The sequence below is a fragment of the Budorcas taxicolor genome, chromosome 18 (genome assembly GCF_023091745.1).
Source record: "Budorcas taxicolor isolate Tak-1 chromosome 18, Takin1.1, whole genome shotgun sequence".
Classification (NCBI taxonomy): domain Eukaryota; kingdom Metazoa; phylum Chordata; class Mammalia; order Artiodactyla; family Bovidae; genus Budorcas; species Budorcas taxicolor.
The window spans coordinates 64,474,892-64,502,024 of record NC_068927.1 but is presented as its reverse complement, the minus strand read 5'-3'; the positions used below and the strand labels follow the sequence as shown (position 1 = coordinate 64,502,024).

The 27,133-nt window shown below is 63.3% G+C and overlaps 2 protein-coding genes across 2 annotated transcripts; both read right to left on the bottom strand.

Moving 5' to 3' along the window:
* Nucleotides 1–2,517: 2,517 nt before the first annotated feature.
* TMEM86B (transmembrane protein 86B) lies at nucleotides 2,518–4,645 on the bottom strand. The gene is made up of 3 exons (XM_052656512.1): nucleotides 4,287–4,645; nucleotides 3,766–4,018; nucleotides 2,518–3,173 (listed from the first exon to the last, which is right to left on the bottom strand). Exons 1-3 carry the CDS (start codon nucleotides 4,335–4,337, stop codon nucleotides 2,791–2,793), a joined length of 687 nt encoding a protein of 228 aa, XP_052512472.1. The 5' UTR covers nucleotides 4,338–4,645; the 3' UTR covers nucleotides 2,518–2,790.
* Nucleotides 4,646–4,799: 154 nt separating this feature from the next.
* Nucleotides 4,800–26,589, bottom strand: PPP6R1 (protein phosphatase 6 regulatory subunit 1). Its single transcript, XM_052655529.1, has 24 exons — nucleotides 26,080–26,589; nucleotides 16,949–17,181; nucleotides 15,734–15,920; nucleotides 15,470–15,607; nucleotides 15,315–15,380; nucleotides 13,942–14,054; nucleotides 13,751–13,864; nucleotides 13,486–13,648; nucleotides 13,242–13,394; nucleotides 13,017–13,151; nucleotides 12,581–12,645; nucleotides 12,374–12,489; nucleotides 12,211–12,296; nucleotides 12,017–12,106; nucleotides 11,853–11,950; nucleotides 9,943–10,000; nucleotides 9,688–9,860; nucleotides 7,383–7,501; nucleotides 7,158–7,308; nucleotides 7,006–7,076; nucleotides 6,772–6,853; nucleotides 6,433–6,543; nucleotides 6,286–6,357; nucleotides 4,800–6,153 (listed from the first exon to the last, which is right to left on the bottom strand). Exons 2-24 carry the CDS (start codon nucleotides 17,173–17,175, stop codon nucleotides 6,150–6,152), a joined length of 2,592 nt encoding a protein of 863 aa, XP_052511489.1. The 5' UTR covers nucleotides 17,176–17,181; nucleotides 26,080–26,589; the 3' UTR covers nucleotides 4,800–6,149.
* Between the last annotated feature and the right edge of the window lie 544 nt (nucleotides 26,590–27,133).

Here is a 27,133-nt window from a genome sequence, read left to right as displayed (position 1 = left end):
TGTGGGGAGCAAGCCCTACACTGTGATTGCGTGCAGAGGCGGAACTGCTTATCATCATGAAACACTAAAGGATGAGCAAGGTCCTACCTGGAGAATCCCATGGGCGGAGGAGCCTGACAGGCTACAGTTCATGGGGTCACAATGAGTCAGACACAACTGAGGGGCTAAACAACAAGCTGGTGATTGCCTTGGGCTGGAGGCGATGGGTTTAAGGCATGGGGTCTCTTTTTGGGGTGAAGAAAATGCTCTTTGATTGCTAGCTGAAAACTCTTGTGAATATACTAAAAACCACGTCTACAGTTTTGAGTGAGCCTTTGGGTGGTAGGTGAAGAAAGTGAAAGTGTTGGTCACTCAGTCATGTCTGACTCTTTGTGACCCCATGGACTGTAGCCCACCCTCCAGGCTCCTCTGTCCATGGGATTCTCCAGGCAAGAGTACTGGAGTGGATTGCCATTTCCTTCTCCAGGGGATCTTCCTGACCCAGGGATCAAACGTGGGTCTCCAGCACTGGAGGCAGATTCTTTATAGTCTGAGCCACCCAGGGAAGCCTGAGAGTATCCCAGTAAAGCTGCCATCATTTTTTTTTTTTTCAGGAATTGGATACAAATGCCTTCAAACAGATCGTGGTCACAGCAGAGTGACCTCGGACAACAATGCTGTATCATAAGTTACAAGGCTGCTAACAGACTAGATCTTAATCGGTCCCACCACAATAAAGCAACAGTCGTTACGTGATGACTCAAGAGGTGTTAGCTAACATTCCCCGGGTACACATGCTGTGACGTATCCACGTATCAGATCAACACTAGCGTGCCTTAAAGATACAGTTATGTCACCCCTATCTCAGTTTCAAAAGACAGAACATGGGGTTCAGGCAGATGGAGGCTGGAAATACTGCTCCTTAGCACTTCTACCTGGGTGGGAGGTTGTTCTGGGAGCCCTCTAGGAGGGGAGAGGGTGCTCACTTTATTTGCGCTGCAGTTACTCTGTCGTGAGCTTCCCACTCTCAATGGCTGACAGAGTGGTGAGGACCTGGGCAGCGTAGGAGGTGGCCCACGACCACCAAGCGGGTGTGCGGCTGAAGGAAGGCACCCCGGCCAACGTTGCATGAGACTGTGAAGAGCAGGCACCCGTCGCTGTCAGAGCACCTGCCTCATCTGGCCTGAGGTGGTTCTCTGTGGTGAGTGAGGGGTCCTGGCCTGCAGGTGGGGCAGGGACTAAAAACCAAGCCTGGGTTCTGGGGTGGGGGGATCTTGGATGTAGCAGCGACCTGCCATGAGAGTCCCTAAAAAAAAGCACAACACGGGTGTAGAAGTCCCCGTCCCCTCTCTGCTATGAGTCCCTAAAAGCATATCATAGCTGTGGAAGTCTCCTCTCTGCTACAAGAGTCCCTAAAAGCACATCATGTTTGTAGAAGTCCCCTCTCTGCCATCAGAGTCCCTAAAGGCACACCATGGCTGCAGAAACAGCAGGGTTTGGAGAGCAGTTCTGTTTTCTGTCCTCACATGCAGGACCTGAGGCTCAAAGGGCAGAGGGCTGCCAGGGTCACAGCCAAGACGAGGACCGCACCTGGGTTCTTTCTTCTTCAGTACTCCATTCCCATCGTGTGTTTACCTACCCCCTCCTCCAAGCCCCCCCGAGTCTCATCTCAGCCTTCTCCTCTCCTGATACTGGGTGTGATTGCAGTCAGGTGAACTGCGGTCCCCAGAGATGTGCGCAAGTCCTGAGCCCAGGCCTTTATGGATGTCATGTTGTTTAGGAACAGGGTCTTTGGAGATGTCATCAAGTTAAGGATCTCGGGATGACATCGCCCTGGACTTAGGGTGGGCCCTCAATCCAACTACTGGTGTCCCCAGGGGAGGGCAGCCTCAAGGAGGGAGGCCACCACAGGAAGCCTGGCTGGGCTGTCCTGAGCTGGAGGGGCAGGAAGGACCTTCCCCCGAGCGTGTCCTGAATGGAGGGCACCCCCACTGACACCAGGGATTTGGGCTTGTGGCCCCCAGAACTGTGAGGTTTAACTTCTGTTAAGTCACCCAGCTTATGGTAATTTCTGACAGCAGCCACAGGAAACTAACATCGGCCAGCCTCCTCCTGACCTCAGCTCAGTAACGTCCTCATCTGGACAACAGACACGATGAATATGATGAATCCCCACCGCCATCAAAGGGCCCCGGGGAGGAGGGTTACTCCACGCCCCCGCCCCCAAGTCCTGGGCACCAGGGCTCGGCCACCAGCAGCCCACCGTGGGCAGAGGTAACATCACTGCGTTGTACACACAAACACGTGCTCCCAAGGGAAGGCCCGCAGCAGCTGTTCAAAGCACAACCCCGCGAATGGACTGTCACCGAATCATGGGCTTAAAAGTGGTTAAAATGGTAAATTCTGTGTGGGGGTGGGGAGGGAGGAAAATGATTTATTTGCTGTTATTGTGATCACCCCTCCCCAAATGAATGGTGATGTCGTTGGTTCAACGCCCACTTTACTTTAAGCAACAGAAAAATAAATCAGAGCCACGACAGGCGGAGACCATTTGGAGTCACAGAAGTAGGCCAGGGGCTGGGGGTACCCAGCGTGGGTCTGGCTGAGGGCCTGGAAATCAGAAGGCGGTGGACTCGGAACTCCAGGAACGGTTTAGTCTCCAGATGAACCGGCACACTGGAGTCTGGGGGCCTCGCTCTCGCCCCCAAGGCTGTTTCTCTGGCTTCACTGGTCTGGGGGGAGGGGGGGTGGCGCAGGGCCGGGTCCTTGCAGGAGGAGAGAGGGCGGACGCCTGCCCACCTCAGCCCCAAGTCAGTGGGACTTGAGCCTGGGGTTCTGGAAGGCCGACAGGGTGATGAGCATCTGGGCGGAGTAGTAGGTGGTCATGACCAGCAGGTGGCCGTGGGGCACACGGTGGGTGAAGGTGTTCCAGGCCAGCACGGAGTCCGAAAGCACGAACAGCAGGGCGCCCCAGTGGGCACTCCCGCCCCGGGCCAGGCCCCGCCACAGCATGGCGACCAGGACTGTGGAGTAAGCCAGCAGGGGCCAGACCATGTGGGGCGGGACGTGAGGATGCAGGAACCCAAAGTAGAGGCTGGAAACCAGGAGGAGGGGCAGCAGGAGGCCAGGCTTCAGGGGCATGAGGCCGAAGGCCCGGAGGTAGAGCACGTGGGCCAGGCCGAAGGCAGCCATGCCTGCAAGAGATACGGGGGGCGCCTGGTAAAGCGTGCTGCTCTCTGGCTTCACCCTGTCGCCCTCGCCCCGAGGGAGAGGGCGGACCCCCAGCGCCAGCTCCCACCCTGGCCGTACCGCCCCGTCTCCCAGGGTGGCCTACTTGGCCATCCCTTCTGGCCATTGGCCCCCAAACCGCCTCAGGCGCGCACCGCGTTCCATGCAGCTCTGCTCCGAACCGCCCGCGGAGGGACACCCCAGCTTGCAGTGGCCCCGGTGGCTGCACGCACCCCGGCTCCTGCACCTGCCAGCCCTCTGCCTGCAGGGGCACCTGGCTGGTACTCACGTCCCATTTCAGGCGTTACCTTCCCGGTGAGGCTGGCCTCTGGCAGCGTGCTCAAAACCCTGTGCGCTCACGCGGCCTCGGGGAACACTGCCCGCACCCATGTGGGAGGCGCTCAGTGGGGGCCGGGGTCTGGGTGCGTCTCCTCACGGCTGTGGGCTCCCCAGGGAGTTCTGTTGGGGAGTCATCCCCCCACCACGGCATCCCACCCTCCACCCGCTCGGGGGCCATCCAAGAGGGACAAGGCAACACATCCCGTCACCCGCTCTCACCGTACAGTAAGGCTTCAGGCCAGACGAGGCAGGCGTCCCCCACGGCCGAGCAAAGCAGGGCCCCTTGCAGGAGCGAGCGGTAGCCCCCGCAGGGGAACGCGGTCCCCAGGAACCCCACCAGGTAGAGGATGGGCAGGATCTTGAGCAGGGCGCTGACCCAGGACGGCTGGTCCGTGGAGTTCTGGACGAGGAGGTAGACGGCACAGGCGAGGAAGAACGGGAGCAGCCCCAGGCCCATGCGCGGCTGTGGGTGCTTTGGAGGTAAGGAGGCCTCTGAGTGGCTGCAACACAGCCCAACCCCCAGCTCCCGGGACCAGTCTCCCTCTAGAGCCCTCCTGGCCCCTGGGCGCTAGGCCCAGCCCTGCCCAGGGACCCCAGCCATGCTGCCCAGGGCAGCGGGCAGACGCACAGGCACCAGGACGTCCAGGCTCACAGAACCTGGCCCACCTCCGCCCCCGATTCTTGCAGGTCACTTGCGTTCCCAGGAGCCCAGGCCCGGTCCCCAACTCGGCAGCGCTCACTTGAGCTGAGAAGCGAGGTTTCCGGGGCAGCCCCTCCTTCCGGGCGTCCATGTCGGCCTGCAGCCCCCACAGTGGCCTGCATGTGGGCACTGCTGGCTTTGAGGGTGGTGGGGATGGCGTGTGGTTACACGTTAACTCAGGAGCGTCCTGTGGACTCTGGGGCTGATAAGAGGCTCAGGGAGATGCTGCCCCGCCCTGGGACAGTCCTGCTTGGCGCTGATAGAGCCCGCGCGACCCCAGGGTATCTCACCCTCCTCGGCCCCTGCCTCCGGCTTCCTCCTTGCCTAGGGAGCCTGGCCGCCACGCCCCTCCCACCAGCTGCGCCTGGCGGCTCAGAGGGAAGGGGGCGCAGAACTCCAAGGGCCGCTCAGCGAGGGGGGAAGGGCGGGGGACACGAGTCCAGGGACAGGCCGGCAGCGCTCCCACCCCTCGCGCCCGCGGCCAGGCGGCCTGGCCGTCCCTCAGGAGCCCGCCCCGCCCCGCCCCGCCCCGCCGCCCCTCCGGGAAGGCCTGCTCAGCAGACAGCGGCACTGGGCAGTGTGCTAGCCCACAGGCGGCTCCAGGGACGGCTCGCCGCGTCCACCCAGCCACAGCGCACAGCACAGCTGGTCTCCGCCAGAAGCCACGGCCCCGCGTGCCTGGTCTGGCTTGGTTGGCTGCCCTCAATCCTCCAACCCCCACTGCCTCACCAAAGGGAAAGGGCTCTGGGCATGCGGGTGACGGGGCTAAGAAGGGGCCGGCAGGAAGCCCACCACAACACCCGGAGCCCGTGTGTTTGTGGACGGGGGTGGGGTGGGGGGTGGGGCCAGGGACTAATGAGCGCTCAGCGCCTCCTCCAGGAAACCCTTCCCAGCTGAGCAGAAGTTCCCACCACCAGGCGAGCAAGGAGGCCAAGGACTCTAACTCCACGCTCTGAGGGTCCCACCCAGGAGGCCCCGGTGTGGGACCAGCTCAGGCTCCCCGACCCCATGTCCCCCAGCAGCACGAGTCTTAAACTGTCCTCCTTTATTTGTTTACGTTTGCGATATGAAACAGAAGCTCAGCACGAACACACGCGCACACTCACGCCCGCGTGGGGAGAGGGGCTGGGACAAGGGCACTTGGCAGCTGGGCTGCACCCAGACCCTCGGGAGGAGGAGTGGGACCCCAGCCAGCTCTCCGCCCGGGCTCAGTGGGAGATGGAGGTCTCGGTGAGTGCGGCAGGGTCCTGGGGCGATGTCCAGGGAAGGCCCCTGGGACCAGAAACCCAGCTCCCTCCCACAGAGCTGGCTGAGCCGGGTGGAGAGTCATCGAGCTCCCAGCCTGGGTCAAAGTGCAGGGTCCGGGGCAAGGGGGCTAGGCAAAGGCACGACCCCCACTCGGGCCCCCCCCCCAGGGTGGACCTGAGCTGAAAGGCCGAGTGTGGGTGTGGGCATTTGCACCGCAGGATGGGGGCACAGCTGGACGGGAGAGTGGTGGTCACCTCGGGACCCCCCACAGCAGCCCCAGTGGGCCTGGGTGAAGGCCTCACCGCTGCCGCCCAGCCCTGCGTTCTTCCTGGCTCTCCGCGTGCCCACTCTGCTCCCTTCAGGTACATATATATATATATATATAATATATAATATAGGTCTCTCGCGCGCGCGCTCTCTCCTCTCTCTAGCCCACTCTATCTTTACTCTAAGAGACAGAACTCTGTAATCTCTTTCCTCAGTGCAATGGGGGGTGGGGGCTGTCTCCCGGGCGCCGGCCTCCTGGACTCCAGCCAGGACGTGGGTGGGGCAGGGTGGGTTATGGGCGACAGGGCCTCTGCGGCACCTGCCCAGCCCTCACCCGGACAGGGTCCACGCGGAGCACGGAGCGTGTGGCCACCACCGGACCAAGCAGTCACCTTGGGAAGTGAGAGGGAGACAGTGTGAAGCGCTGAAACCAGTGCCGGCCCTGCCCACCTGCATCCAGCCCTCTCCCCCCATCCAGCGCCTGCCTCCGGCCCCGCCCGCTTCCGTCCCCAGCGCCCACTCACTGGGAGCCCGGGGCGGCTGGGCCTCCTGGGGCAGAGCCGTTGGGCATCGGGAGTGGCTGGAGGGCCAGGGCACTGTGGGGAGAGGATGAACGAGCGGTCAGCGCCCCCACGGAACACTGCCTGCTCCTGCCGCCGCACCGTGCTTACCTCTGGCTTTGGGGAAGCCCCGAGGACTCTAGGCTCTTCTCCCCCTCTGGGGTCTTGGGGGGCTGGTGGGCCCCAGGGGCTGGGACAGAGGTAGCAGGGTCTCTGGTTGCACTGCAGGGGGACCACGGGGTTACTGTCACAGACGCCCTCACATCCCAGGTCCCCTGAGAACCGCCCAGGGGCCAGAAGGGCTGCAGGTCAGCACACACCCTCTGCCCTCTCTGATCCGACAGAGCCCTCCCACCCCAGGGCTGAGCAGGAGCTCTGCGCTCCAGGGCCCTGGTGGGGACCGCCGGTGATCAGCCCCCCGACTCCCCCAGAGGCTCGCTTTCTAGGCACCTGTCCAAGGAGCTGGGGGCGGAGCGTGTCCCTCTGAGGCCAGCCTGGAGGTCCCCGACGCTGAGCAGGGCCTGGCAGGGGGCTGTGCGGAGACCGGCCCTCAGTGAGACTCAGGAAGCCGAGCACCAGCGCCTTCCTCAGGGCGGGTGGACAGGCCGGGCACCGGGGCTGAGGGCGGGGTGGGCAGGGAAGGGTGAGCAGGCCGGGCACCGGGGCTGAGGCAGGGCGGCTCACCCGCGGGCTCCACTGCTTTGCTGCCGTCTGTGGCTTCCTGAGGTGCAGAGGTGGGGGCGGGATCCTGAAACCTAGGAGGCAAGAGAGGAGCCCAAGGGGTGGCTGGGCTGGGCGCTGGGGGCCCAGGCCCCTGGCCCTGCTCTGGGCCTCACCTGAGCTGCAGGGTGCTGGGGGCTGCAGGGCCAGCCGGGCTCGCGGCCGGGAGGTCCGGACGCTCCCCGTGGGGCTCCTTGTCCCTGCAGTCCTGGGGGCTGGCCGGGCCGTCCGTAGGCACTGGGTCAAAGGCAGCTGTCCAGCTGGGGCCTGGGGGCAGGAAGGTGTAAGCACAGAGGCAGACAGCAGGGCCCCGCCCGCGCCCAGGCGGCGTGCTAACGCACCCGGAGGCTGGCGGCCAGCACTGGGGTAGCAGGGGGGCCCGGGCCTGCCGCGGGCCCGGCTGTCCTCGTCCTCGTCGTCGTCGTCGTCCTCCTCCTCGCTGTCCGTGCTGCCCCGGCTCCTGTTCCACGGAGCACCTGCCATCAGCGCTGCGCGGGGGGGCCGGGCCCGCCCCAGCACCGCCTCAAGCGCAGCCCCCAGCACAGCGGGGCATCCAAGGGGCGGGGCAGGGGGAGGGGCGCTGGGTAGTGGGAGGACGCCCAGGGAGAGGGCGCCCCCTGCGGGGCCCTGGCGCGAACAGGCCCCTCACCACCTACCCCCAGGGAAGGCTGACCCCAAACGCTTTCTCCATCTGCAGCCTCGCTGGACTTCCGTCACTGCAGCCTCCTGGGCCCCAAACCTAACGGCTGAGTGCCGACAGACACGAGACTCGACACCGTGTCCACCGGGGAACCGCGAAGGAAACCCAGAGGCTCGTTAAGACGCTGCCCCACGGTCTGCACAGTGCTCACGAGCCAGACGCTCGCAGAAAGGGTGCAGGGAGCTTCCTGACCCTGGATACCTGGGATGGTCTCCAGAGCCCATAAGCCACACTCAACAGCGAGCCCCGAGGCCCCCAAGATCAGGGCGTGATGCAGGGGCTCTCTCTTCCCACTTGGAGAGGAGGGAGCAAAACTGTCTCTGACTGCAGCAAGCATAGCTTGTGTGTAGGAAACCAACGAACCCTCTCAAACTGTCACAACAAGCAAGTTCTGCGAGGATCAGTGTACCAGTGTATTCGTATTTTTATACGCTTATAACCACTTCAAAATATCTCTGGGGAAAACATTTCTCTCAGAATTGCATCAAAAATGTTTAAGAATAAATTTAAATGTATTGCTTAAGAATAAATTTAACAAAAGCACCATAAAAGTTAATACTCTGAAAACTACAAAACACTGTCAGAAGTAACTAAGACCTAAACAAACGTAAAGACAGCCCAACTTCATGGACTGAAAGACAAAATATTGTTAAAATGGCAACACTCTCTAACTGACCTATAGATTCAAGGCGATCCCTCTCAAAAACTCAGGTGGCTTTCTCTACTGAAATTAACACCCGGAATTTCTAGGAACTGAACCCGGAATGATCAACACAATTTTAAACAGAACAAATTGGATGCTCACATTTTCAATTTCAGTACTGAATTTCAGAATTCAGTACAATGCAATCAAGGGCCTGGGGTGGGGGGGGCACTGGCATAGACATGTACAGACCAATGGGCCAGGAAAGACAGGCCAAAAATAAATGCTTGCACAAACAGCCAAAAAACTTCTGACAAAGGTGCACAGACCATCCTGCAGGAGTCTCTTCAACCGGTGAGCTGGGACACGCGCATTTCCACGCCTAAGAATGAAGCTGGACCCCCCCAGCTTACACACCTAAAAAACTAGCTCACAACAGGTCAAAAACCTAAACGTTAAGAACTGACATTACCAAGAAAACCACAGGGATGAATCACGACCTTGGATTCAGCAATGACACGTGTTAAGTGCAAAGCAACTTGGCAGTCACACAGGGCACAACCACACCTACCCAAGGGACAGGCCTCACTCATGGGATAAGAGGCAAAAACTCAAAGGGCAAGGGTCAGAAGAGCGTCACCCTCGGAGGGCAGCGGGCAGCCAGCAGGGGCTGGGGAGTGCTGCACTCTCCCCTCTGGGTGCCACAGAGGGAGGCCCATGCGGCCGACACTCATGACCTGTCTCGTCATCTCAGTACCGGTCACACGTCACAGGGCTCGGCCCTGAGCTGGTGTTCACGCCGGCAGGTCCGTGCTGCCCAAGAGCAGTCAGTCAGTGCTCCTGTGCCAGCCACTGCCCGCACAAAGGGCTGGACACGGCTCACAGGCCCGCAGCTGGACTGTGAGCAAGGACAATCGCCACGTCCTGCTTCACTGGCGTGACACCCCACTGCCCTTTTGGCAAGAACACGTGCGAGAGAGCTGCCGCAGGGGAGAGCGGAGTAGAGGGCGGGGTGGGCAGACCACAACCCCACTGGACCAAGCCGTGCCCGAAGGACTGCCTCTGATGCCCCCACTGGGCCAAGCTGTGCCTGAAGGACCTGCCTCCTGATGGCCCCACTGACACCTGGACCAAGCGGTTACTCCTTTTGAACCTGAACTCTTCTGAATTGGGTTTCTATCACTCAACACTGAAAACTGCCCATACCACACACGCACTCCATTCTCGTTTTGCCCACAGGTCCTGCAGCCTGGCTGTGCTGGGGAACCTGCAGGAGGGGAGGGGAAGGGAGCGGGGGACTCACCGCACGCCCGGGGCCTGGCCCAGGCGGCCCGCCCTGGCCAGCTGGCCGCCCTGCCAGGCACCGTCCTCCCCGTCAGACTCCCCGGAGCCCTGGCCCTCCTCCTCGTCCTCCTCGTCATCGTCAAACTGCTGGATGCGGTCCTTGTAGCAGATCTCCAGCAGGTTGGCATTGGGCTGTGGGGGCAGGGCAGGAGGGTGAGGTGGGCCACCTGCCCGCAGCGAACCCCCACCCCCAGCAGCGGTCGGGGCAGCTCACGTTGTCGTCGTCTGCACTCAGGGAGAAGGTGATGCTGGCCGTCTTGTCGAAAGGCGCGCTGTTGGGGAGGCACAGAGGCAGTGAGGGACCCTCTCTCCTGGGCCCGGTTCCAGCAGACACACCTCCTTCTAGGGCTGTCTGTGGACCGCAGCCATTCCTGCGGCATCCCGTCAGCAGGGTGTCTGCAGGGTGTCTGCAGGGCGAGGCCCCACGCAGAGACCTAAGGCTCCTGCACCTTGCTTCCTCTTCATGAAACAAAGGACACAGAACCTCGCCGGGCAGGCTAGGCTTTCAGGCTTTGACATCATAACCTGAGTGAGACATCCATTTCGAGGCACACAGGCCCCCGAGGCAGGGCCCAGGTGGGGGCCAGGAGCCCAGGGACCACAGGCAGTTCTGTGTCCACCACCACCTCGCACCCCCAGCCTTTCTGCGTCCACACATGCCCACCAGTCTCTGCTCGGCTCTCTCTCCTCCAGAAAGCCGCACAGAAGCGCCACTCCTGGATGAAGGAATCAAATCCACACACTTTAAGTCCTGACCCACACCGTGGGAAGAGCTCTGCCCACGTACACTCCAACCCGCACACTGCAATTTTCCAACAGCCGCTGCTGGCCCTGCTTGCCTCTCTCCCAGGGCGGGAGAGCACCATGTCTGCACTGAGGTCTGGCCCCTCCTGTGCCAGGGCTGCTTCCAGCCTGTCACCTGCTGTCTCCGACCCAGGAAGCACGTTTACAACCCCCGCAGGCTGACTTGGCTCACAACCCCTACTGAGGCAGGTACCCCAGCGCCCTCAGGGGAGGGAGCAGCTGCGGGCACGGCTGGAGGCCCGGTGAGCAGCGCCTTCAGCCCTGAGTTTGCAAACATATTTTCTGTTCCAGAAGACTTCATGGCTTTAGCCTTTTTTTTTTTTTTTAACATTTAAAGCTTTCACTTCATTGGCGTTTACCTTGATCAAAGAGGTGACAGTTTTGTCCTAAAAGCGCAGCCGGCTGTGCCCAGGCCACTCACTGAGCCCCCTGGCCAGGGTCTTCTCCGGGGCCTCCCAGCACACACGGGCCAGGTAGAGCGGCAGCTGGCACAGGTTGCACTTCTGCTCCCAGGGGGTCTCTGTCTGCCTCGAGGCACAACAGACAGCAGCTGGTGCCCTGTCTCCCTGGCTGCAGACGGGCTCCTGAGCCGAGAGTGGTCTTGACAGGTAACTGGGCAACACCCGACAGGGGCCCAACACGCTGCCCACAACAACACACGTGGGGCCACAACTGGGAAACCCTGCCTGGCACGCCCTGCGGAGTCGGCCGCTTTCCCCCCGGGGATCCCAGGCATATCTGCTCCGGGCCACTGGCCTCGCTGGTCACTGCACACGGCCCCAGGGCCCAGTGCGAGGCTGCAGGCAGCCGCCCCGCTCCCCACCAGTCTCCCCTCTGGATCCCAGGTGCCTGCCCTTCCCTTCACTGTCCACCCACGGCCGTCACAAGGGTGCTCGTAAAACCAACAGAACACCACAACTTTTAACTGTCTCTCGGTTAAAAGAACCAACGTCCATGGCAGAAAATTCGGACAATCAAGAAAAAGGTTCCAGGGCAATATCAGAGCAATCGATATTGACGTGCGGTACAACATATGCAGAGAATCAGAACCGGTCACTGAAAAGCACCCTCCCCGGTCGGCCGAGGCCTCTGAAGGGGAGGGGAGGCAGACGAGTTCTGAGTCTGCGAGGGTGCGCAGCCAGCCTCGTGTCCCAGGACGCCCACACCGCTCCTGCCCGGGGGTGGAGGGTGAGAGGCCGGCAGCCGGCAGGCTGAGCCCGACCTGGGCCAGGTGGGCATGGGGACGCCAGACACGCACCATGTGAGTGCGTGCTGACTCGCCGCCTCGCGACCCTCCGCGCCTCCGCCTGGCACACTCACTTCACACTCTCCTCCTGCTCCCCGAACTCCTCGTCGTTGAAGCCGAAGTGGTCGATGAAGGCCGAGGTCATGCGCTGCATCTGGAAGTCCATGAAAGCCTGCGGGGGGCGGCAGTCAGGGCAGGCCTGCACACAGCCTCCCTCCCCTGCCCTCCCTGCCCGCACCTGCTGCAGCACCGCCTCCTCAGGAAAGTTGAACTCCTTGAGCCTGTCGTCCTCATCGTCGCTGGAGGAGTGCAGGTGGTGCGTGTTCACCTAGGCAGGGGCGGGAAGGGGTCAGGGCCTGCGGGGCCCGGGGGAGGCCTGGGGCAGGCGGGGGCGGGGCCGGGCCTGGAGGAGAACAGGCGCAGAAAACTCACCAGGTCTACCGTGTTCTTCTTGTTGGTCTCCGCCAGGGGGCCCGACACGAAAGCCTCCCAGCACTCCCGCTGCTCCTGCGGCAGCTCTGCCGGAAGGGGCGGTGTGACGTAAGGACGGAAGCCCCGCCCGCGCCGCCCGCCCCCATGCGCGCCCCGCCCTCACCCTTCAGGAGCTGTTGCAGCTGCTCCGCATTGGGCCCCTTCTCCGAGTTCTGCACCAGGGCATTGGCCACGCTCGTCAAGTGGCCCATGTAGCCTTTCCGAGGGCCCCCTGCTGACCTGGAGAGAGGGAAGCCAGGGCTGGACTCGGGCCGCCCCGCCCCCTGGAGCAGGCCCCGCCCCCGCCCGCGCCCAGCAGCCCCCTGCTCACTGCACTCGGTCGTTCTCCTCCCAGGAGGTCAGGATGCGCTCCACCAGGCGGCACCGCTGCAGCAGCTGCGGGGGTGGGGCGGCGTGCACTGGGTGTGAGCATAGCACTGCTGCCCTGCTCACCTGTTCTGGGCCCACTCAGCCTGCACAGCAAGCCCCAGAGCCACCCTGCCTGCCTGCGCTCCAGCTTCGCCCTGAGGCCAGGGCCCCACCCAGGAAGGCACCTCCAGGAGCGCAGGGGCCATCACCCCGGGAGAACCCTTCCTGGTCCCCCGGGGATACCCACTGCCCTCGAGGTCACCACTCCACCAGTCCCCACCCTCGCACAAAACTGTCTGTTTCCCAAGACTCTGGACCTCCGGAAGAGACCAAGACTCTCCCCCTGAGCAGAGCTCCCCAGAGACCAAAGGGGATCGGGATCCCGGAGCCCAGCTCACATGTTTCACGACAGGGTTCTCGGGGGGCGTGTCTGAGCTGCTGTCGGCAGGGGGCCCGGAGCTCAGCATCGTGCTCACACACACCTCCACTTGGGCATGCAAGAAGTTGTTGAACACGTAGTGGAAGAAGAGGTCCTGGGGGTGAGGGCACAGGCTGGCTCTGAGCAGCTCCCCCAGCGTCGCCCCACCCCCGCCCCCTACACCCTAGCCCTTTGCCCCCAGTACCAGCATGGTGTTGGGCACATCCAGGGCCAGGAGCTCCTGGGTCAGGGCGGCATCGTTGGCGCTCAGGGCGCTGGCCAGCAGCTTGACCACGTGCAACCGCGTGTTGCCCAGGGGTGGGGCCAGGCTGCCCCACGTTGTGCGCAGCGGCTCCAGCTGCAGGTGGAGGGCTGGGCTTGGTTCCTGCCCCAGCTCTGCCCTGACCCCAAGGCTGCACTCCGCCCCTTCCCCCGAGCACCCTGCCCACCTCAGGCGGCTCCAGCAGGAGCTGGTGGAAGCAGCTAAGACGTGGGCGCAGGGCATGCAGGGCCCCCGCACTGGACACGGCACTGTCCAGGGTTGCCTGAGCCAGGAGCTCCAGCTGTCCATCCACGCTGCTGAAGAAGTTGTTCACAGTCATGGACTCGGATCTGCAGCAGGCATGGCGGGGGGCAGTGTGAGCCACGCGGGCGGCCTGTGCACACGTGACGCGTGCACATGCACACACACCGGGGGGGAGCCCAGGCACTCACCTGGGCCTCCTGGGCTCCAGCAGTGTCAGCAGCACCTGGATCCCACTCACGAGGACAGACGGGCTCCGCTCCCCCTCCAGCATGTTGCTCAGGAGCTGATCGATGGTCTCCTGCCTGGGGCAGGCGCGGGGGTGTCAAGGAGGAGGGCCCGGGACAGCTCCCCACCCTGCCTAGGCGGCCCCGCAACCCACTTCTCCAGGGTGGCCAGCAGCTGGTCAGGCTCCGGGCTGTCCTGCACTTGGATCATCTGCTCCCGGCTCAGGCGGATGATGTCACACAGGGACTGGGACGCGTTGGAATGTTGCTGGGGAGGGAGAGACAGCTGAGGACCCCGGTCCACCCTGGCGTCAGGAAGCACCACGCACTGGAGGGGGGCACCTGCCCTCGAGGACAGAGGGCCGCACAGACCCGGGGAAACACGTGGGAGGGAGAGAACATAGGCACTGGGAAGGAGAGACTGCCGAGAGAAAGGGAAACCAAAGACGACTTCCTGGAAAAGGAGACTCTGACACAAACCCCACACACGCCATCTACAGCTAGTGGCCAAGGGGTGCAGCGACCCAAGCATGCACGAACTCATGACCGGACAGGCCACCGAGGTCCGTCCATACAGTGAAACACTGCTCAGCCTTAGAAAAGGATGAAGCACTGAACACGCTACAGCTGGGATGAACACAGCAACCTGCTGCTAAGGCCAGGGGCCAGTCACAGGCAAACCCACGTCACGCGTTGCGCCTACAGGAAACCACCAGGAGCAGCAAAGCAGGACGGCAAGCAGACACGTGTCTGCGGGGGCCCAGCCCCCACGTGGGGAACAGGGAGCAGCAGCTGATGGGCCTGGGTCTCCTCTGCGGAGCGAGGAAGAGTGCTCTAAAACCAGCACCACAAAGGCGGTACCACCCTGTGTGTGCACTGAACACACTTCTGTGTGTTCACTGGGTGAGCCTCACAGTGTGGGATAAGGTGCTGCGAGATGAACTGAGAGAAGCACCAGCAGAGCCCTGAGTCCAACCCAGCAGGCGGCTGCCAGAGCCCAGCACGCACATCCCCAGAGGCCCCCCGGCCACTGCTGCACCTCAGAGCCCCGCACCGAGCCCTGCCACCTAGCTGCCAGCAGACACCCCTTGTCCCTCTGCCACGAAGGCAGGGTGGTCCTCACTGCCCCAGGCCTGGCCCTGGCTGAGTGCCTGGGGTGATGACCCATGCGTGTGGACTTCTGCTCTGCCAGCCAGTGAGCCAGGAGGACAGACGTGGGGCCCCTGGCATTATCTCTGAAGGACCACCAGGGCTGACCCAGGCACAGGAGATGGGAAGAGCCGCCAGGCCTCAGAGGGGACGAGGAGGGCCCTGGGAACGGCGGCAGTGAGGACCGGGTCAGAGGGCCGTCTTTGGAGCCCTAGGCACTCCTGGGAGGAGAAGCTGGTTCCTGGGGAGCCCTCCAGCGGCATAACCCTCGCCTGTTCTCAGCAGGAGCCCCCCAACCCCCCACAACTCTGAAGGCTCCCTTCTCTCATTGCTCATTTATGGGAGCACAGGGCCGAAGCTCGAGGGCAGCGGCACTCACATTGTCGTCCTTCGACGGGTGGATCTGCTCAATGAGCCTCTGAATGATCTTCTCCTCGTTGAGCCACTGCGGAGGGACGAGAGGATAGGGCTCGGCGCCCGCCCCCGCCCTGCCTGGCCCCGCCCCCGCCCTGCCTGGCCCCGCCACGCACGCACGTTGACCACGTCCTGCCTCAGCTGCGGCCGCTCCACGCAGGTGAGGAGGCGCAGCAGCAGGTCCATGATGGCCGAGGTGCCGATGTGCTGCAGCAGCAGGTCCACGAAGTCGTCCTTCTTCCGCAGGAAGGACACGAGCTGAGGGCGCGGGCCGCGGGTGAGCGCAGGACCCCTGGGCCCAGCCCACGCCCGCCCGCCCGCCCTGCCCGCGGCCCCGGCACCTGGCCAGCCCACGCTCGCCCGCCCTGCCCGCGGCCCCGGCACCTGGTCAGTCTTGCGGTTGATGAGGACGCCCATGACCTTGCTGAAGAAACTGGCCAGCAGCGGGTTGAGGCTGCCGCTGCTCTGCAAAAAGCCGTAGAGGCGATGCAGCAGGGACTCGTCCGCGCCCAGCGCGTCGTTGATCTGGGGCACGTCCGACGTCAGGATCTCGCAGGCCACGCTGGGGTACCTGTCAAGCCAGCCGAGTTGTGGAGGGGGCGGCGGGGGACCCGGCTGCCCCATCCCCCAGTCCCGTTCCATGCAAGCTCCCCTGCTGCCAAGACAGCGTCGGGCCCCCTAAGCCTGGACCCAACCCCTACTAACACTGTCCCCCGACCCCAACCCTCCAGGCTGACCCCCCCAGCCCCGAGGACATTTCACCAGATGGAAGGGCTGCCTGCCTGGGTGCCACCCCGGCCCCGAGGACCCCAGTCTGCTCAGCTCTGCCTGGTGAGCTGTCAGGCCCTGGCACGTGAGTTCCTCGGGGCGGGATGAGACGTGCAAGGCCAGGCGGGCACAGGAGTCAGAACTGAGGCGTGCAACACGCTCAAGCTGGTGGACAGGGGGCGGAGCCAGGTGAGCAAAGCAGAGGAGGGGGCAGACACATGAGGGGGCAGTGACGGATGGGTGGACACTGGGGCCCCGTGAGGCTGGCACCTCTGCACTGAGCCCCGCTCCACACGGGGCGAACTGAGCAGGAGTCACCCACTGCCTGTCTGGCTCGAGGCCTCCAGGGACAGAGGCAGGACCTGTGAGGCCCGGCGTGAGCTTCAATGTGAGGGGCTGGGCAGCGGGTGGCCCGGGGAACCAGGAGGCCTGTGTGGGGTGGGCAGGGCAGGGCTGGAGAGGGGCAGCAGAGACCAGGGCAGACAGGTACTCTGCACAGCACCTGCCCGCCTCCCCCACCCTCCCTGGCACCCCCTCTGGTGGGAGGGACACAGCCACACCCTCTGGGCCGGGCACCATCCTGGCACTGGGGACAGGACATGGGGCTGAGGGACAGTCCTCACTCACGCTCCTGCGCTCCAAGACAGGAACAGAAATCCAACTGAATAACCAGCAGGAAATAAAGTAGGGGTGGGGCAGGGCAGTGAGACACATGTACCCGCTCCCCCGCCCGTGCCCCTCACTGCTGGTGGAGGGTCCTCGGGGAAGGTCTGGCAAGTCCCGCAGAAACAGGGCCAAGCCAACAAGGTCCACGGCAAGTCGGGGGCTCACTTGTAGCGCAGCCGCTCCTCGCCGCTGGCCGGCGGCTCCTGGGTGACCCAGGCCACCATGGCCTGCAGGTGCAGCGGCCGCAGCAGGAAGTCCAGCAGCTTGCGGTTGACGACCTTGCACTCCTGCAGCACGTCCTCCTCGTCCAGCAGCTCGGGCAGACTCAGATCCTCCCGCTCCAGCAGCGTGTCAAGGTGCGAGCTCGTGTGCAGGTCAAACTTCCAAAACATGGCGCCCTGCAGGCAGCTCCGTCACACGGGGGCCCCCGCTCGCCCCTCCACCTCCCAGCCTGCCAGGCCACTCCACGGGCGGCTTCCTGCCCACTCCCCAGAGCCGCCCCGGGCCTGTCCACAGTCCCCTCATCTGGGCTGCACCCGGCTGATCCTGGAACCTCTGGCCCCAGGCTCGCTTCAACCTGTATCTGCTCAAGAAATTAGGTGTCCCATGATGCCTGAAATCTCCAGGCTGTGTGCAGGGCCAGGGAGAAGGAGGTCTGCAGTGTCTCTAGGCTGTGTGCGCATGCACACACACACGCCCCAACCCCTGTACCCAGTGCCAGGACAGGACAAGGAAAAGTTGGAGGGGAGGGCGCAGTGGCCCCCAGAAGACCCCCTGACGGGTCCCAACGGCACCAGACAGATAAGCACCTCCTCAGGACGACGGTGGCTGTGGCCCGCCCACCCGGCACTGGCCTCAGGAGCATCTCAGGTGGAGCACACGCTAAGTGCCTGGAGGATCCAAGCCCCCAGATGAGCAGACCTGGCTGCCCCTCTGGGGATTCCTACCGCCCCTAGCCTCGACCCCTGGGCGCACACCTGCCCTGAGCTGGCCGCCAGCTCGCAGGCCACTCTGTCCAGCCGTCCCCCCAGGCACCAGGGCTGTGCCTGCGGCCCTGATGAGGGCTCTGGTCACCCCATGGAACAGCAGACAACCACACCCAGGTCAGCTGGGCCCCCGAGCACCACGCTGGCACTGCCCAGCGCTCACGTGTCACCTGCCTCCTGAAGACCACCTGAGGCCAAGGCTGCTGCAGACAGACCCGGAGGCCAGCCAAGGCCCTGCCGGTATCATCACAGCAGTGGAGAGCTCGCCACTGGACGGGCAGCAGCGGGGAGAAGGATGCTAGACTCGCCCACCAGACGGGCAGCAGCCCAGGGCAGAGTCGAGCGGCCGAGGGCAGGCGCCTGCCTTCTGACCATCAGCTCCGCCAGGAGGCTGCCAACACCGGGCTCTCCTGTCCAGCCTCCTCAGGAGCCTCACGCATCTCTCCCCGGCCCCCAGGACGTACTCTCAGCGACAGGGAAAATGTGACCCCAGATGTGCAATGATCCTGTGGGACTCGGCTGGTTCCTAAGCCCTGGCCGCCTGCAGGTAGAGTGGAGGGGCGATGACCTCACAAGACAGTGCAGACACGGGCCCCAGAGAGGGGAGGGGGAGGAGGTGGGGGCACCTGAGAGCCCCCAGGCATGCACCCCACCCCTCAGGACAATTTTCTGAAACACAGACTTACGCACCTAGCACGTGGTACCCCGGAAGGCCCCAGGATGGACCCCTGCCGCGCCCCACCCAGTTCTGCCTAAGTCTGCACCCCAGGCTCTCACACCCGCCTCCCCCTGACCAGCAACTTGTGTGGGCCGAGCCCAGGCCATGGCCCCTGGACCGCCCTGACCCCCAGTGAGGTCTGGCCTGGCTCCTCACACATCGCCCCAAGACTGCCACGTCGGGGGGTGTCTCCGTCCCAGCCAGAAGCCCCTGAGCAGCGCCCTATGGGCCGTCACCGCCCCAGCCCTAGGCCTCGGGTACGAGAATGGCGGCGCCACGTGCACAACACGCGGACACACGCGGCCCGCAAACCACGTGAGCTGCACAATTGTCACCTCAACTGAGTCCCACAACCTGCGCCAATGTACAGGGAGGCACCCGAGGTGCACCAGGGTCTGAGGGCTGCAGAACCGTGGAGCGGTGCCCGAGCCCCAGGAGGTCCCTTCTCAGAGTGCAGGGGAGCCCAGCCACCCCAACAAAAGCTAACAGAGCCAGTGAGTGCCCTCCCCTGGCCCACAGGGCTCCAGTCAGGCACCAGTTCAGCTCAGGCACCGGTTCAGCGGCGGTGTCTCTGAGGCCGGGGAGGGGCTGGGTGCAGAGCTGCAGCCTTGCAGACCTGTAGAGCAGGCACCCCGCATGCCCCCTGCGGGCTGTGTACCAACCACAGACCCGTCCTGCCTGGCGGCTGTGACCACCTTGGACAACACCGCGTGGGGGACACCGGCTCGGAAACCAGGACTGAAGGGTGGGACCCTGCTCCTGAGGCAAGAGGCTAAGGGACCTGTCAGGGCAGCAGTAGAGGGGACTGCTCCTGCCTGGATGCCCCCAGCCACACCCACGGGCCTCCATAAACCAGCCCAGGTAGCGTGGGGTGGGGGACCGCCAGGGCTGGCAGGCTGGGAAGCAGAGCAGGAGTGGGCTGCTCCACGTGCTGAACACGGGGCCCTGTGTCGGAGTGGGGACACTGCTCCCAAAGGCAGGCGGGCCACGCCCTGAACCTGCAAGTGGACGAGGGCCATTCCCACTTCTGCATGGGCCCCAGGCCCGCCATCCTCACTTGGAGAGACAGCGGGCCTGGACGGTCTCCTGAGCTGGGTGCTCGTGGGGGCCAGAACCACTGCCCGGGGCAGCCGCTCTTCGGGCCCAAGGGACAAGGCACACCCACCGGTGAGAACACCACCTCTTTCTAATCGCAGATTTTTGTGAGGACAAAAGACGAGAGAGGTCAAGAGGTCATCCTGGTGGCACAAACAAAGCCAGCCACCAAAGACCACATGTGGAACGTGTGCGCGCGCGCGCCGCGTGTGCGCACATGCACTCACTCAGTCATGTCTGACTCTACTGCGACCCCGTGGACTGTGGCCCGCCAGGCTCCTCTGTCCATGGGATTCTCCAGGCAGGAACACTGGAGTGGGCTGCCATTCCCTTCTCCAGGGGATCCTCCCAATCCAGGGACTGAACCCATGTCTCCTGCACTGGCAGGCAGATTCTTCACTGTCTGAGACATCAGGGAAGGGCTCACACATCGCATACTTCCATTTAAACGAAACATCCAGAAAAGGCAAATCTGTAGACACAGAATTGGGACTAGTGTTTTTCAGGAGCTGAGGGACAAGACAAGGATGGAGGGAGACAACTGCTAGCAAGTATGGGGTTTCCTTTTGGGAAAGGGGTGTTCTTTTTTTAAAAAAGTTCTAAAATCAATTGCACACAATTTTATTTGATACTATAACTCACTTTAAAAAATCTACGGTGGTGACTGTTGGTTGCACAACTCTGAATAGACTAGATATTGAATTGTGTAGTTTAAATGGATGTCATATATGGCATTACATAAATTACACCTACCCCCCCACACACAAAAAACCTATGGTTAAAAACAAACAAAACCAGGACTTCCCTGGTGGTACAGTGGATAGGAATCCACCTGCCAATGCAGGGGAACGGGTTCGATCCTCGGTCAGGGAACTAGATCCCACACTGCAGAGCTGCTGCGCCTGCCCTCCGGCACCATGAGTCCTAAACTACCGGCGCCTGCTCACCTGGAGCCTGTGCTCCTCAACAAGGGGCCACTGCCAGCAGCCAGCCCGTCACCACTATGAGAGGAGCCCGGCTTGCTGCAGCTGAAGGCCCACGCAGCAACAAAGACAGCGCAACCAATAAATACACAACTTGTTACAAAACAAACAGAACCGAAGCTGCCTGAGGCTGCCGAGAGAGGGCCAGGCCTTGGCCTGCTCTGCGCCCAAGAAGCCCGGAGCTGACACACCGCCAGGGCCGGGCCGGGCCGGGCCGGGTGGGGGCGAGAAGGCGCAGCCGTGGGCCCACGCCCAGGCGCCCCCAGCCTCACTACCCGCGGGGTCCCCGAGCTAAGCAGGCCCCCTCAGCCAGGGGACGGGCCTGCAGAGAACCTGTGCAGCCGCACAGCACCGTGTCCCTCGTCAAGACGACCAGGGATAGCACCGCTCTTGCTCCCGTCTGACAGCCGAGGCGCAGGGGGCCTGCAGGCGTCAGCCACAGCAGAAGTAGGCCTCTGCGCCCTCTCCAGGCTGCAGGACAGCCTCGGGGCTGAGGCCCGCCGACTATGCCCAAAGCACCTGCACAGATGCCACAGGCTACGTCCTCCCCGCCAACCCTGCCACCTGCCCTGGACCACAGGTAGGACTTCCCTCCCAAAGCTGACTCGGGCTGGGGGGCGAGTGGGGTATGGACTCCAGGGACTTCAGAAACCAGGCGGTCCCTTAAACTCTCAGAACCTCAGGTCCTCCTCCGAAAGGCAGAGGAGGCTGCAAGGATCAGATGCAGCTGAGGGGTGGGCAGTACCCTTCCCTCCCAAAGTCAGTTCTCAAGCTCTACGTGGGACAAGATGCAGACGCAGGAGGCGCGGAATAAAGAAAACACCCCAAAGAGAAACACACTCTCCCCCGCTGCACTCTCTCAGTGCACCTAGCCTCAGGTCCTGACGGTCAACTTCCTGGAAGCCCTGGACGTGGGCAGCAGAGGGGTTTCCTCCTCACTCCCTAATGGTGACACGGCGTGCCACGCTTGTCTCCTCGTCTATGAAACAGGGCCCAGCCGTCAGGAAGGGGCACGTTCTGAGAACAGCGGGGTCAGGCCTGTGGTCCTAACAGGGCAGGTCTCCTTCAGCAGGTGTCCCCGGGGCCAGGCTGAAGGCTGGACACTTCTGAGCAGGAGGGAAGGAGCAGCCACTACCCAGGGAGACACCGCTAAAAACAGGAGCCCTGAGGAAGATGGCCCGTTCGCCTGGGTGGCTGAGCTCACTCAAATACTCTGGTGGGTTCCCCATACCCCGCCACCCCCGTGCTTTGCAACTTTTAGCAAACTTCAAGAAAACGGAAGTGAATACCACTGGCTTTTAGCGACCGTTTGAAAACCGTGACTCTGGCTGCAAACGGAAGAGGGGGAAACTGTAAATGAGAAAGGAAGCCATTAAGAACGAAAACTACCTCTCTCTGCGCCAGCTCCGCACCATCGCCCCAGGTTTCCGGCTTCGCCGTGTGCTTCTCAGGCCTCGGACACCAGCGGCCCCTCTCAGGAGCCGGCAGCCCCCACCCGGCGTGGGCTCAGTGAGGGCCCAGCTGCAGCCCCCACCGAGCGCCCCAACGGCCACCGCGGTCCATCCACACAAGGCCCTGCCTGCCTGGGAGCCCGGGGCTGGTCCTTTACCTGCCGCCCCTTTCTCATCCGCCCTAGCCCCACGCACCCGGAAGTGGAGATCCAGCCTGAAGAGGCCGCTGGGAGGGCCCTGGGGTGGCCCCCTGAGATGCCCTGTGGCTCAGGAGGAATTCCAGCCCTGGGAGAGGCTATCCTGGGCCCGCCGCTGCCCTCAGCCACCACAGGCCACAGGCCCCTAACAAGGTCCTGGCCAGGCGTGGAGACCCCGCTGCTGGCTAGCCAGCCCCCAGCCTTCACAGGGCCCACCGGTCAGAGGACAGTGAGACCATTGCCCTCTAACTCCCCGCAACCCATCAGCTCTCAGCCAAATGTGAAATGGGGGTGGGGGGCTTCCAATTCCAGGAACGGGATCATGGTAACATCAGGATCCACCAGACACTCGGCAAGGTAAGCCACGGGACACCCACATGGAAGTAGGGGCCACAGAGGCCAAGAGAAGGAGAGGGACCTGGCCAAGGCCTCATGCGACCATGGGCTGGGACTTTCCCGGGGACTCGGGAAAGCTGGGGGGTGGTGGCAGCTGTTATGGGACCCAGACCACGCTCACCCGGGTAAGGTGGCAGCTCTGCTCCTACCCAGGGCGTGGAACAATCAGAAACATAAGAGAATGGGATAGCGGCTGAGGACGCGGAGGGGCCCCAAAGCTCGCCATCAGGGGCACCTCCTGGATCAGTCAGGGGTTCAAAGGGAAAAAGAGCAGCGAAGAGATTCTGAAACGGCCTGTGGGGAACAGGGGGCTGGACTGAGTGTTACAGGAAGATTCAAAGTCAGGAAGGCCTGCACTCCCATCCTGCCTCGCCAGGTTCTGTGGCCTCAGAGCAGGCATCCGACTCCACTGAGCCCCGGTCTCTCCAGAGACACCTCACTCTGCCCCCGGGAAAATCCACAAAACCGGTGTTCTCGGGACGCCTTGATTCAGCCTGGAAGAGAAGTGTGTCCCCACCCCGGGCCCGTACCTGCCCAGGGACCCTGCAGGAGCTGGGGAGGCGGGGAAGGCGGGCACCTCCACCAAGACATCCAGGCCTCTCTCACCTCATCTCTTGCGGCAACCCGCATGGCGCTCAACACTCCCGCCACACCTGACTGCTCGTCTGCGCCCTGGCTCTGCCCTGGCTCGGCTGCTCCCTCTGCCTTCCCTCCAGCTCTTCGAGCCTGACTAGCTAGGTCCTCCTGGGTCCTTCAGGCTTCAGCACAGACACCACTTCCTCCAGGAAGCCTCCCCTGACTGCGTGAGAGGCCTGCTCCACACTTCCATGGCTTCCGTGGTCACACTGTGACAGCCTCGGAGCGCTCGGTGACAGGACCTGCCTGTTCAGGCACCTGTATCGGGCAGCAGGACACCAATTTCCCAGGACCGAGCCTAAGGCAAGGCCCCTTGGCTAGAGCTACTTCTGCAATTAAAGTCCCTAAGGGGCCGTGGATCCTGGAAGAAAACACTGGGTAGGTGGGTGGAGGAAGGCGATGGCACCCCACTCCAGTACTCTTGCCTGGCAAATCCCATGGACGGAGGAGCCTGGTGGGCTGCAGTCCATGGGGTCGCTAGGAGTCGGACACGACTGAGCGACTTCACTTTCACTTTTCACTTTCATGCATTGCAGAAGGAAATGGCAACCCACTCCAGTGTTCTTGCCTGGAGAATCCCAGGGACGGGGGAGCCTGGTGGGCTGCCGTCTATGGGGTCGCACAGAGTCGGACACCACTGAAATGACTTAGCAGCAGCAGGTGAGTGGAGACCAGCAGATTCTCCCCTCCTGGAGAGAAACAGTAGGTAGCCCCGCAACACTAACTACCAAAAACACAAAAGGAAACCGAAGTACACAACTCAGCATACGCCGCTCACGGTAGCAAAAGAGCAGGTAAGCCACACTGTACCTAACACCCGAGCAGGAAAGCCCGGCTTGTCCACGGCGCTCGGGCACACTGAACCTGGCTGTTCTCTGCCCTGGAGGAGGCCCCACAGCATCCCGGCTCTCACCCGCCGCCTGCCAGTAGCATCCTGAGCTGTAACAACTAAGCCATCTCCACTGCCCTTAGTGAAGGTCCCCTGGGGGATACCATCACCCGCCACCCTCCCCAACCCCGGCTGAGAACCCAGGCAACAGACAATCCCAAACTGAGTTATAACCTAAAAGCTGCTGACCCTGGAGCACTTCCTGTGCTGCAGGCTTCTACAAATGGCAGACGGAATCCCCAGAACCGCCAGAGAAAACCCTCTCTACACCCCACCCCACGGAAGTTTCTCTGCAACTCTGAAGCCCGCCCTGCATCTGACAACACATCTTCCTTCCAGAAACATCCTGCCTTTCAGGCTGGTGTGACCGGTAAGTAGCGTCTGTGTCCTGAGCACGGATGTCCGAGTGTGTACATCACCGAACAGGACAGACCCTAGCCGCCACGTTCAAGGGCCCGGCACGCAGCCCCACCAAGGCATTCCGCCCCTCTCCCCCGCAGCCTGTGGGGCTGGGTTCCCACCTTCACGTTTCTGCATGTGCTGTTCCTTCCACCCGGAAGGCCCTTCTTCCCACTTTCCATCTGTCAACTCCTACTCATCCTTCCTCGACAGAAAAAGCCACCCCGGAGCCAGTCTCCCCGCTCGCTGCGCAGTGGCCCCCACACCGCCCTGAGGTACCCCTTCGCCACACCAGCAAGTGTGACTGTCCCCCCCGGCCTTTGTTCCCTCTGCGCCGGCACCAGGCCCCCGCCGGGCCTCAGCAGGCCTCACCTCACAGAGGGGCCGCGCCCCGGGCAGGGTGACGGGGAAGCCCCGCTCCTGAGTCTCCTGAGCCCCAGGGCGCCAGTCCGAGGCCAGGGATCTCCCAGGCAGGCCTCGGGAGGAGGGGCTGAGGCAGGGAGAGGAAGGCCAAGGGTGGCCGGGGAAGGGGCGCCGAGAGGGCCAGGGTGGGAGGAGCAGAGAGAAGGGGGAGCCCCGGGGGGTCGGAGGGGGAGACTAAGAAACCAGAGGGGAAGCCCGCAGAATCGAAGGAGGCGAGGGTGGGAGTCAAGAGAGGCGGGGGTGGGTGGGAAAGACACTGAGGCAGGGGTATGGACTGAAAGGGGAAGGAAGTGGGGCTGGAGGGGGGGAGCCTAGGGCATCTGGGGGCTGAGGAAGAGACCAAGAGACTTGAGGGGCTGAGGGGGGAGACTAGGAAACTTGGGGGGCTGAGAGGGAGAGGTTAGGAGACTTGAGGGGCCTGAGGGGGGAGACTTGGGGTCTGAGGAGAGACTGAGAGACTCGGGGGGCTAAGGGGAAAGACTGAGAGACTTGGGGACTGAGAGGGAGAGACGAGGAGACTCGGGGGGCTGAAGGGGCGACTTGGAGGGCTCAGGCGGAGAGACCAACAGGCTCGGGGGGCTGAAGGGTAAAGCCTAAGAGACTCGGGGTCGGAGTGGGGAGAGACGAGGAGACTTGGGGGGCTGAGGGGAAAGACTGAGAGACTTGGGGACTGAGAGGGAGAGACGAGGAGACTCGGGGGGCTGAAGGGGAGACTTGGAGGGCTCAGGGGGAGAGACCAACAGGCTCGGGGGGCTGAGGGGGAAAGACTCGGAGACTTGGGGTCTGAGAGGGAGAGACTTGGGGGGCTGAGGGGAAGAGACTTAACAGGCTCGGGGGGCTGAGGGGGAAAGACTAAGAGACTTGGGGTCGGGGGGGGGGGAGAGACTAGGAGTCTTGGTGGCCCTGAGAGGAGAGACTAGGAGACGAGAGGCTGAGGAGGAGAAACTAAGAGAATCGGGGGGCTGAGGGGGAGACCCCAGGGCTGGGGAGCCCTCATGGACGAGGGGAAGTGTCCGAAGGAGAAGGGGTGAGGAGACTCGAGGGTACCTGGGCGGTGTTCTCGGGGGCGGGGAGGTGACTCGGGTGCCCAGACTGCGGGGAGGGTCCCGGGCCGCCCGCTTACCTGCGCGGGGGGGGCGGCGGCTCCTCGCACTCCGGGCTCATCGGGGCGCCCCCCCCGCCCCGCCACCGGCGGCTCCGGCCCCGATCAGGGACCGGGTATGTGGGGGCGGGGGGCAGCGGCGGGGCTCGCGCTGGCGCCGGGGCTCGCGCACGCGTCTCGGGCCTAGGGGGGGGCCTCGTGCGACGAGTTCCAGCTTCGGGGCTCAGCGCCGGACGGGCGGGGGTCCGGGGCCCGCGGGCGAGGTGGCTGAGGGAGGTTGGTGGGGTCGCGAGGCCCGCGTAGGCCCTCCGCTGGGAAGTCGCCCCGGTTTACCCGGCCCGGCGCCCCGCGGAAAAGCAAGGGCCGGTCAGGAAAGGCGTCCTACTCCGCGGTCCCAACAGGCCGCAGTGCTGAGCAACGGCTGACGGAAGCCGAGCCCCACTTCCTCCACCGCCCCCTTCCCCAAAGCGGCGAGGTCCCGGGCCCTTGCAGTCGGCTTCAGGGCCTCCGCCGCCCGGCTCCGTCCGCCACTATCCCACAATCCCCCTGGTACGGGGGCACGCAGGAGGCCCCGCCCTCCCGCCGGCGACTCGGTGCGCAGGTGTGTGGGGGCCGCGCGCCCGGGCCCCGCAGTGCGCGTGCGCGCCGGGCCAGCTGCGGCGGGCCACGCCCAGCCACAGCAACGCCGCCCCAAAAGCGCTCGCGCCGGTTTGTGCCAACGGTCTCTTCCAGAGTAAACCCGGGCCACCCGACGCGCAGGCCCCGCTGCACATTCCGGCAGTGTTTCTCTGCGACTCCGTTCCGAAGTCTTCCCTGCTCCAGGATTTCTCTATCCCCTTGCCGCCTTTGGACATCCATTTGCTAGTCTGTCTCCTCCAATCACATTATTGCTTTGGCTCCAGGGTCATTTCCTGAGGAATCCAGCTAGGGTTTTGTCTCCAACCCCGGCCAGGAGGTTTTGTCCCGCCTCGATCTTTCTCGACGCCTGCCTTCTTTGAGCTTCAGTCCCACTTCTAGGCCTTCGCGCAGCCCGTGTCTTTTCTGTTGCAGCTGCTGCAGAATTATCCTCTAACAT

Bases quoted from the DNA above. Each gene is read 5' to 3' on its own strand.
- PPP6R1 (XM_052655529.1), bottom strand. From the start codon at position 17,175: ATGTTTTGGAAGTTTGACCTGCACACGAGCTCGCACCTTGACACGCTG. The intron at 10,001-11,852 runs GTGAGTGTGCCA...CCTCCCCAACAG, and splicing joins GAGCAGGAGGAGAGTGTGAA to CGCGCCTTTCGACAAGACGG. The intron at 6,358-6,432 runs GTAAGCACGGTG...CTCTCCCCACAG, and splicing joins GGGCTTCCCCAAAGCCAGAG to TGCCCTGGCCCTCCAGCCAC.
- TMEM86B (XM_052656512.1), bottom strand. From the start codon at position 4,337: ATGGACGCCCGGAAGGAGGGGCTGCCCCGGAAACCTCGCTTCTCAGCT. The intron at 4,019-4,286 runs GTGAGCGCTGCC...TTACCTCCAAAG, and splicing joins AACCTCGCTTCTCAGCTCAA to CACCCACAGCCGCGCATGGG. The intron at 3,174-3,765 runs GTGAGAGCGGGT...TATCTCTTGCAG, and splicing joins GCCTGAAGCCTTACTGTACG to GCATGGCTGCCTTCGGCCTG.